The sequence below is a fragment of the Caretta caretta genome, chromosome 1 (genome assembly GCF_965140235.1).
Source record: "Caretta caretta isolate rCarCar2 chromosome 1, rCarCar1.hap1, whole genome shotgun sequence".
Lineage (NCBI taxonomy): Eukaryota > Metazoa > Chordata > Testudines > Cheloniidae > Caretta > Caretta caretta.
Window position 1 is genome coordinate 209578846 of NC_134206.1, and position 11200 is coordinate 209590045.

The 11200-nt window shown below is 47.1% G+C and overlaps 1 protein-coding gene across 1 annotated transcript in view; it reads right to left on the reverse strand.

The window, feature by feature from the left end:
* TBX15 (T-box transcription factor 15) overlaps positions 1–2123 on the reverse strand; it is a 133743-nt gene extending 131620 nt beyond the window's left edge. The window contains exon 1 of the mRNA XM_048819745.2: positions 1771–2123. Within this exon, the coding sequence (XP_048675702.1) occupies positions 1771–1972 (202 nt within the window). The 5' untranslated portion in view covers positions 1973–2123. The remainder of the gene's footprint in view (positions 1–1770) is intronic.
* Positions 2124–11200: the final 9077 nt, after the last annotated feature.

Sequence of the window (11200 nt, forward strand, 5' to 3'; positions counted from 1 at the left end):
CTTTCTGTCCGATTTTTATGCTGGATTTGAGAAAAGCGATCTTTATTTAGTCATTTAAAATTGTACAAAAAATTACGTATTTGCGTCCCAAAGTATCGTGGGTTCAAGTGAGTATAGGAGGCATTGATTTTTTCAGCGAGGAACCGAAAACTCTTCCTTCCCCAGACACAAAAAGTGATTTGGACATTATTTAGAATTCCCTTTCGCCACTAAGCATAATAATAATAGTAATAATAATTGCTGTAATCGCATTTTAAGATATTGTGTAGCCGCAACGAGCCGAAGGCAACTAGCCTAGCAAGACGGTTGTGTCATCGGGTGAAAAGGAATAGTTTTCATCCAGTGTCTGTTTTCTTTCCCCCCGTAGCTCTAGCCGTGGCATTGATCCGTACTTCTGTACTCCCTGAGAATATTTACAGACAGGGACTTCTGTGGAATACATTTGCTTTTTAAAATGGAAATTAGGCATGAGTCAAATCACCAAGGGACAATAGTTGAATTTTTCACTCAGGCAAATCTCTTAATTAAGTCAATATTTTAATTCTTTTTTAAAACAAGTAAAAACTGAGTGAGAGAATCCAGCCTGTTCTCCCAGACAATCCTCAGCAGGAATCCGAGCTGCGGCCAACCGGCCTGTCTTTTACCTTTTGTGTTGTTACCCCCGGGGGTTGTTTTCCACATATTACCCAGTATCTGTCATTGAATGCACGTAGGCAGTATTGAATCTAGGACTGTAATTCAGCCGTCTTTTAATGCGTTTCATTTCTTTCCCTTTCCCTTTCTACCGGAAAGGCTGGAATCGAGGAGGGCCAGGCCCAGGGCGCAAGCGGGGAGATCACTACAATTACAGGGGGCCGCCTGGCCGGGAGCAGAGCTCCCCACCGAACGTAAGGGCGAGCCCCGCTCAAAGCCGGACAGGCCCGTATGGCCCGGGGCTGTCGGCCTGAGCCGTCAGCTGGCTGCTGCGGGCCTGTCACTGCGGCGCTGGGACCTCTCTCCCCAGCACAGAGAGCTAGCTCGGCACGAGCGCCAGCTCCCTCCGGGGCCCGATCCTGCCGCCTTCACCTTCAATGGCACTTTGCCCGTCGGCCTCCCCGGGGTCAGGATCAGGCCCCAGCCCCCTGGGGCCGCTCAGGGCGGGCTTCGCTGCACAGGGCATTTTACCCACGCCTGCTGCTCCCTGCGTTTCTGTGCTGCTTTCACTGGCCAGCCCCAGCACGGGCGTTTCTCGCAATCCCCGCTCCGTCAGGCCGGCTGGAGCTTTCGCCTCCTGCCAACAGCTGTTCGCCCCGGACTGGGCGCTTTTGTTTTCATGGGAGCCAAGTGCCTGCAAAAGCCGGGCGAGGCGGCTCACAGAGCGTGCTTGGGAGTCCGGAACCGGGGGGAACCACCTCGCCGCCCAGTATTGACCCCCCCCCCGCACACACACTCACTCACACTCACACACACACACACACACTCTCTCCAGTGCTCAGAAATGGCACTAGTTGCTCGGCGCCCTGCAAAGCGGCGGCGCAAGGAAAGGCGGGTGTCCGAAGCCAGCCGGCAGCTAGCAATGCCCAGCGCGCTAGAGAGACCTGGGGAGGTGGGGGGGGAAGCAGCGGCGCCGTGCCCCGCCTGGGGGCTGTCAGAGCCAGAGAAAGGGAGCGGGAGACAGTCCCCTCTCCGCCAAGCAGGAGACCGGGGGCTGGGCAAGGCCCGCGAAGGGGCCCGCGGCTGCGAGGGGCTCTTTGGGAAGCGCGGTGGGGATAGAAAAGGCGGGTCACTAACCGGGGTTGAGGTCCAGGCACTGGGTCGGGTCTTCGTTCTCCCCTAGCTGGCCATTGGGGCTGAGGCTCTCCATGGACAAATCCAACCCCTTGTCCTCCCAGTCTCGCAGTTTCCGCTTTTTATTTGTCCCAATCAAGGCTTCTACCGAGAAAGCGTGAGCCCGGGAGCTGAGGGCTACTGCAGATCTTCTCCGCTCACTCATCTTAGCCCCCAGCCCGGAGCCGCGCCAGAGGAGCAACCGGGGGCTCGGACGGCAGAGCTTGGGGAGTAGAGGCAAAGGCCGTCGCCTCTCTCCCCACCAGCCCCTCCCCAACTGCGCCTCCAGAAGAGCCCTGAGTCCTCTGTCGGCTCTACATGAGGCAGGGCCGGGCGAGAGTGGGCAGCCCAGGTCCTCAGCACTTGCTCAGAGGGGTTGCAGGCTGGATTGCATCTTTTTTCCCCCCCTCTCTCTCTCCTTCCCCTTCTGCCTCCCTCTGATTGATACAAACTTCTGGGAATTTTTTTCCCAAAGAGTTAGACAGGCTGCTTGCGCCTGTCAAAAAAAAAAAAAAAAAGTCCCTGGCCAATAGGAGGAAGGGAAGGAGAGAAACCCAAAAGCTGAAACCCAATGAGGAGGGGAGAGAGACTCAGGCTTGAGGGCTAAGAATTTGGCCTGGTGGGTCCTGGAACCTTGGAGGAGAATTAACCCTTTGAAGAATGGAGACGGGCAGGGGGGGAAAGCTAGCTATAAATGCAGCGCGGTGACAACGCCAACGCTTATCTAATCCCCTCCGCACCCAGAGTTTTTAGCGACTTCTGGCCACTAAAGCACCAGAGTATTTGGAAGGGCCTTAAAAGGTGGGACTTAAAGATCAGGGACTGTTTGCAGGACGCCCTCAAACGCCGCGCTGTTGTCTTTGTTGCTGCTGCTGGTGGTGGTGGTGGTTTCCCGTTCAAAAATAAGGGCTTTGTGTATGAGACCCGTTTTCCCTCGGAACGATGTCAGTTGTTTAAGTGATTTTGATAACCATCGGGCTGTGAAATCGGCGTTAAACTGACTGCGCCATTTTGCCCTAAGTTTTAAATATTTGCTACCATTGGGACCACCTTATATTTTGGCATTTGGATTTTTTCCATGTTCTTTTGCTAGTGTATAATTTTATCCCGCCAGAGAAAATCCGCTCAAGGCCAACTCTGGCACAGGCAGTTGTCTGGATATTTATTCAAAACCTTAATTAAGGATTTTTCATACAGCGCTGTTTGAGATTTATATACACATAAATAAATAATAGTATATATCTGTATAACCACCTGGGTAGTGAGTTCGTAGTAAACAGAAAAATAGCTCTATTTACCAAGAAAAAAACCCCACGATATGTTTCCGCTCATGTTTTTCTTTCAGCAAGAAACATATTTTGAATGATTAGCTAGAAAGATAAACACAACGCTGAGCATTTAATGAAGTAAATAATAAATGAAACATGGAAAATATATCAACAAAATAGAAATTAGAAAAATAGAAGCCCGACCGACATGATAATTGGATCTTCCACATCTAATAAATTAGGAGGAAAATGTAATAGACACTTCAAATTCAGTAATGGATTGATTGATTGATTGATTGATCGATTTATGTATTTATTTATTTATTTCGATGGTTACAGAAGGAAAAAGAGAGAAATGGCTGACCTGGAGCTGTTTTCAAAGTAGGTAGAATGGCTGGACATGGTTAAGCTAATTTTAAATTAACCTTTGCGATGGAATCGCCATCCCAAAGACTTCTGGGCAGAAATCAAAACTTTGAGCATAAAAGTGCTGGAACTCTGTGCATAAGTGCTGTTGCACCTCCTGGCTTGAAGTGGTTCCCATCATATACAGGCTTTACAGTTTGCTTCAGTAGCTCTCCGCACCCCCATTGTACACATTGTTCCAGCGCCCCTGACTTTGGGGCAGCCGTGGATCAGTTTCTGGGGCTGAACGCACACACATCCATGTCTAGGTGTGTGGTATCAAAGACGCTTTCACAGCTCTCTTTCCATCCCAATACTCTGAAGTCCTCTGGTAAAGTTAAAGCAATAACCTTTTGCGAGGAAGAGGTTTTAAAGATAAAAGACCTGAAAGGTGTGATTTCAACGGCTGAGTAACACGGGGAAACTCGATGCAATTTTCCTGAGCGGGAACTGGGAATTGTTTTTTTCAAAATATATCGCTTTCGACGGCTCACTTCCATAGACACCGGGCACATATTCAGCGACAAACTGGGGTGCACTGGGGTATTCTTGCCTTTCCTTGCATCGCAGGCCATTTGGGGCTTAGGGCGTTCTCAGCTAGCCCTGGTTACAAAGGGACCATTCGGAAGGGAGGTTTTGAGGAAGCTAGAATTATTATTATTTATTATTATTATTTACATTCTTAGGGAACTGGAAAGGTCAGACTTATTTATATACGATTGTTTTCCAGGGGTTTTCGCTCTAAACCTAATAGAGAAGAAATTTCCTGAAAAATTATCCCCTCTTTTCTGCACTCCTGATAGCATTCTTCTGCGAGATAGACACAGCCAGAACGATTTTACAGGAGAGTCGCAAGTTAGGAGGTAGATTTGAAGGGGGGGGGGGAGACCAAGAAAACACAGAATCACTTATGAAGTTCAGCAAAACGGAATTGTATTTGAAAAGCAGTATATTTAAATCCCATGTTGAGCTTATATTTCCTTCAGATACGTTTCTCAGGCTTTTTAAAAAGTGTTGGTTTAGTAGACAATAGTTTTTTTAATTATCTACCAATTTTCATTCTAATTGTTAAGATATATAGATCCCACACACACACACACATCCCCCGCGTGTGCTATACAACCTTTAGTTTCAAAGGTTCTGATACAGGAACAAGTTTTTTAATAAAATGTACAAAACCTCTAGCATATCTAGATTACATCTCATAATCATACAACCGATAATTATAGACTCAAAGGGTCACAGAGTTTGTCAATAATTGAGAAGAAGCAAGATTTTCAGATACTAATTTCCATTTGATAAAGTTTTTGGGGAATTTGGATGCCATCAGTATATATTACTATAGGGCTGTGTTTTACATTTATTATCTCGAAGACACAGAAAGAGGTCAAAATTCCCTAATATCATTGTGACCTGTAGAATTTACGTGCCTAATGCAAATGGTAGATCTAATGAATGTTGAAAATTTGACCAAAGTTGTGACCAACAACACCCGACTTGTTAGGAGCTTCTCATTGACTTTAAACCAAGCGCAAAAACGCAAAGCAAAGAAATGCCTCTGTTTCTCTGAAATGTGGCCACCGTTACTGCACACGACAGAAAGTAGTTTAATAGGCTTGTTGTTGTTGTTGTTATGGGAAAACAAAGGCTGCCCTCTTGCAAAGATTTCTTCTTGTGTGTTAAGACGTGTTGTCTGTGCGAGTCCTCGCTAATCAGAAGCAAACATAAAATGGAATCTCCACTCAGTCTTAAAAGTCTAGGGCCAAATCCTGGTGCCTTATTCACACCACGAGGAAGTCAATAAGTCAAACTCAATGGAGTTGCCCCAGGGATTAATTTGGCCCATTGGAGTTCTGCTCGGGTGAACTAAAAGCGCAGTATTTGGGACTAGCATCTTGGTTACAGCTGTGTAACTCTGGAGTCACTCCACTGAAGTCAGTTTGGAGTTACTCCGGATTTACCCCAGAAACTGGTGTCAGAATTTAACCTTGCCTCATTAAAAAATAATGTATCTATCTCATAGGAAATTCCTGGTCCTTAATCCAGGAGCGAATAGCCCTGATTTGCAGGAGTAGCCCGCATTGTCAAGGAAACTGCTCCGCTGAATAAAAGACCCAGGGTTGCAGGGTACGGTCCGAGGGTGTATAAAGAAATCAGACTCCAGCTTTCCAGTCGTCGCAGTGCAAGCCTGGAGATATTCCTTTCTCTCTGGCAATATTAATGCAAGAAAGAAATGGGGGTGCCTGCTGCGGGGTGGGAGAGCTGTGCAGATGTTCTGCTCTCCGAGGCGGAAAGGAGCTGGTTTCAGACATTCTGCTACACCAAACGAGAAACGTTAACTAGAAGCCTGTAGCAGCCAGAGCTAGCCTGGGGATTTTTCGAGCTAGTAATTGAAAACAATGTTAAAGCTAGTCAGCGGGTGTGGGCTGAAGGCTGCCTTATAATGTGAGCCAATGATTTACGTGACTTTAATACAATTTAGATTGTCTTTAAAGCGTATTGGAGTATGTTTATACCGGCGCTTGTTTAAGAGGCGAGATTAATTTAGGCAGAATTGCAGTTTGCCAGTGGAATTTCAGGAGAGGTGAATTTCCTGTGCTGTGCAAGGTCATTTATTGTGACTGTAAAAAATATACCTACACTTTCTTTTTATGGCCTGCACAAACTGTATTGTTATTTATTATTAGCTAATTAATAACTATGCCCCCATTTTACACCCGACTCATTCAACCGCTTCTCCTGGGTCCAACGCAGGCTTTGAGTAGTGAAGCACCGCAAAATGTTTACAGTTCCAAGCGTTTTTAAGTGGGCTTTTGTTTGTTTTTTACAGAATAAAAATCTCTATTAGTATTTTAAACAAACACCATGCCAGCCTCTTAAACCTTCCAGATGTTTGCAATAAAATGTCAGGTTTTGCCTTTGGGACTCGAAATAAAATTTAACTACTTTCACCCTGTAATTATTCTCTTAGCTCTCCCTCCATAAATTTATCTGCTTTCTATCAGGAGAGAGAGAAAAAATCTGATTATATACTTGGACTATAAAACAAGCCACCAGCTCCCCTCCATTTTACCAGGACTTCAGCCGGTTGGCTTTGGGTTGTAGAGCCCCAAAGCCCGCCCATTGTTCCGGGCTTGGTTTCTGCCTTGCATCCGATGAAGTGAGCTGCAGCTCACGGAAAGCTTATGCTCAAATAAATTGGTTAGTCTCTAAGGTGCCACAAGTCCTCCTTTTCTTTTTGCCTTGCTTTTGTTTTCAGGGTGAAAGCTAAAAATCACCAAAGCAAGGACTAGGCAGGAAATTTCCTTCTCTAAAGCCAGCCAAGTGCCCGCGTGCCCCCGGCCCCAAGCCACCAGAAGGCGGCACCCCTCTGGAATGAAAACTGCCCCTGACCTTCCACCAGCTCCAGGCGTCGCTTCTTCCCAGGCACTAATCAGACCTGACTGTCGTGAACTGCAGCGGCGGCGCAGCAGTGTCCGTCCTAGGATATGGGAGAGACAAGGTGGGTGAGGTAACGTCCTTTATTGGACCCACTTCTGCTGGGGAGAGAGAGAAGCTCTGGAGCTTACTCAGAGCCCTGCGGAAGCTGCAAGGCTACTCTCTCTCCCCAACAGAAGCTGGTCCAGGACACGAGTTCGCCTCACCCACCGTGTCCCTCTGACTGTTGTGAAATATTCCCCGGGAGTTTTTTGGAAATAGTTACGGTGGATAATTCATACCCAATAAATTTCCCTTACTGATCAAGCCCAGAGTCCAAACGAGGCTTGCAAGGAAGCCTCTTTGCACACTATCTCCCAGCTCAACAAACAAAGGGCTGGCAGACCTTTATGTTGCATTTTCGACTTTAAACCTCCAAGCAACGCCGAGCAACGGGCGGGTCTATTTGTATTTTAAATCTAAAACTCACTGCGCCGGGCCCTCCTGCCCAGAGAGTGTCTGCAGAGTTTTAAGCCTTTTAACATCGCGACCCCCACGGAGTCGCTCATCCGCGTCCACACACTGATTTACACATTTTAGCACCTGGTGTTAGCACCCCAGTCGTAAACACACAGCTTCCACACAAACACACGTCGGTACACAAAATCCCCCCTCACACGGCGTTCTGGTGGAGTAACTTTCTTTTGAAGTTCGCTACCTGCTCTTGCTGAGGTCTCTGTTGACAGGTGGTCCCTGGACCCAGATCATTCGGGACAAAAGCGAGCTACCCGAAGGGCACCCGAAACACACGGGAATGCAGCCGAGCTCGCTGGTTCGAAAGCAGCGATTGCAAAAGCAATAGGGTTACTTAAGGCTGGCCAGTGTTCTCGGCTTCTCTGAACCCGAGGGAAGGCCAAGGAGAAAGATAAGGGTCTAATCAGCTGGGCCAAAGTGCCCCGTCCACAGCTCACCTTATTACCTTGCTGGCCATTGCATCTGCCCTGCAGGACAGAGCCGGCACGGAGGGTGCTGACACACCGGAGCCCAGGCTGGAAAGACTAGGCGTGTGCTTTGTTCCTCCCGTTGTTTTTATGTTTTCATGTGGGCTCCTACCTCAGCCGCTTTGCTCCTGGCTTGCAGGTGTATTTGTTTTTCCACGGAGAGGAAGGATTATAGAATGGGATCGTATATTTGAAAAGCCTCAACTGTCCGTTTCTACAAACAATTCAGAAGAAAAGGAAAGCGAGTGAAGAAAATGGGGAAGGTGGAACCCTGAAATGATTGGGATAAACTGAGAGCAGAGGCGAGACGGCAAGTGGGTTTACCTCTGACCGGCGCTTAACCCAGAGCGAGAGCTTAAGGCAGGTCTATTGTAACAGCAACAGCAGAAGTACATGAACATGTATGTGTGTGCGTGTGAAGATTTATTTCTACGATCGCTTTTTGTACTGGACATTATATACGTAATAATCAAGCCACAAAACGACAACCATCTCCCAGAGGTTAGAGGACAGGCTCAGTTTTCTCTCTCCTATGTATAAGGGGAAACAAAGAATATTCTTATTAAGTAGCAGACAAAATAAAACAGTAAAACATGATGGTAGTGACGGTGTCACTCTTAAATGCTGATGATGTTAACATGGTTATCTGGTAATTGGGAATAAAAAGATTTTCACGAAAGCATTCCAAGTCTATTTGATAAAATATAACAACCATGGAACAATATCGCGTTGTTCGAAGCAAGAAGTTAAACAGCTTTTAATAGAAGCAGCCTGTATGCGGCTATAAAATACAATAGTGTAAGAGTGTTACATTGTTTGCGCCAATGGGTAAACACTGTAGTCCAGGGAATCAGACCTAGGAGAATCAGAGAAGCCAAGGAAAATGGATAGTTTCTTTGCAAACTGATAGCAGATGAACCTTCTTTGCTATCATTTTACTCCGTGTCAGACTCATGGAGAGTAAAAAAAAAAAACAAAAAAAAACTGTCTGTTGCTTTATGGCTGGCAAACTAGATTTAAACGCCTAAACATATCATTTGGTGATGTGACCCTATTTTAAAGTGTTCTGCCAAATTCTGAGATCCTTTGTTCAGTCCCTAGGCAAACTCCCACTGACCTTACTGGAAATCAGGTCTTCACGGTTTGACTTGCAATTCATAAAAAGGCAACTCTTCACAAAATTGTTGGCAAAGTCATACATTTGTTAGCTTCCCACCCTCTGCTTTTTAATTACTTGCGGCGTGAACGTGTCGGCGTGAGAAAGTCTGGGCAATAATAACGTGATCTGGAACAAACAGGGTTCGGTTTTTTTGCATAGAACGTGTGTGATTCTTCCCCAAAAGCCTCGCTTCGCCCTGTAACTCAGAGCGATTTGTCGGCTCTGGAGAGCTGTGAGTCCATGGAGCCCACCCCTGGGACAAGCGCGCCACAGGGAAGCAACGGTGGGTTTGCTTTTGAGAGGCGAGTCTCCACAAGGGAGAGGTTCCCAGGAAACCGCCAGAAGGTGTCTGAGCAAATCTGCTTCTTTTCCTGACGCTGGCTGATGCCAGGCAGGACACACAGCCCAGCCTGGCGACCTAGAGGCCTTCTCCTGCCTAGCCCTATTCCTGCCAACGCTCCTTGCTCGCCTTAGGGAGCGTTGCAGGGTGCAAGTGCATTGCCATTGTCCCCCGTGACTCGAGAGTTGGGGTCTGCGGGGGCTTTGAAGGAGGAAGACCGGGTTTGACAGGGTCTGTCTCAAACCTGCGTGAAAATTCCCAGGGCAGGGCAGGGAGAGCGTGCGGAGTGCTTAAAGCCGGGGCAGTCCAATGGGGCTCTGCAAGCCTAGGAGCGCCTTCCTGGGTTTATTCCTCCCCTAGTGGGGAACGGAGCAGGCCGCTGAAGACTCCCCTTCTATTGGCTAGAAGTGCGAACAAGCGCTCGGCCGGTTGTTTTCTGTTCAAGGGAATCAGGGCCATCTGGCTGGTGAGAGATCCCTTCTCACCCTGGATCAGAGAGGGGAAGGGATCTCTCTGGCGCCCCGCAGCCTCCTGCCATCCCTACCCGGACTAGAACTAAGCAGAGAAAGCAACAATCTCCTTAGAGCGAGATTTCAGAGGCAGGAGAGGAAAAGTCCCCGGCCCAGACGGCGGGTAACTAGCTTTAGGAAGATGGGTTTCAGAGTAGCGGCCCTGTTAGTCTGTATCCGCAAAAAGAAAAGGAGGACTTGTGGCACCTTAGAGACTAACCAATTTTATTTGAGCATAAGCTTTCAGCTGTAGCTCACGAAAGCTTATGCTCAAATAAATTGGTTAGTCTCTAAGGTGCCACAAGTCCTCCTTTTCTTTTTAAGAAGATGAGAGCTATTAAGGCAAAGTGGAAAACAATGGAAACTGTGAGCCTCCAACGGGAGCTGACCCGCTTGCATCCCTCATTTGCCCCCTCTGTGCGTGGCCCGCCTTGCAAATTCAACTCTCCCACTGCCGCGCACTCAAAGCCGGAAGCTGCACGCTTTAAACGTGAATCGTTTCCCATAAAGTGCTGGGCTCACACACACACTGGCTCTCACACGACCTACTGCACCCGGACAGCCACCCCTTGTTACAGAAACAGGATCCAGGTTGGACTACAGAACTTTTTCCCCGCTTTTTCAGGGTATAAAGTCTAACTTTGCAGGGCATTTCCAATGTGCGTTCAGCCAAAACAATAAATACAAGAGCGTTTTGTTTGGGGGATGGGGGGGGGCACAGCTCTTGTGAACCAAACATTGAGTCTGGAAAGGCCCTGTGCGTTACCCATCCCCACACATGATGTATATTATGTTGTAAACATCCCACTTTAGGCCTGACCCTAAAGCATAGCAGACTTCACTGGGACTATTCAAATAGGGAAGGGTTGCAGGGTATAGCCAGTACAATAACTTTTTGTATAGCTACTGTAAATGCAAGGCATGCTTGTAAAAGTCGTCAAATGGGGATTATGCTTTTATGTATTCCAAATTACGTAAAACTCCTCCATTTAACCAAGATAAGTTATTGAACAAATATAAGTGAAGTTTGTGAGATAAATCAGACTCCAGCATTTACAAAATTGCCAGGATTAATTTCGATCGGCCAGCCATGCAAAGCCTTTTATCGTATTACTACGTTTTTATTAATATATAGCTGTTGTACCTTTTTGTACCCAGCTGCTTAATTTATTAGTTGTCAGGAGTATTCATTGCACATTTAATCCCCTTTGCAGTTTCTAAGACACCTCTCCCGACTTCTAGGAAATAATTTGTTTATTTATAAAAATCGGCTGTTGATTTTTCTGCCTATTCGG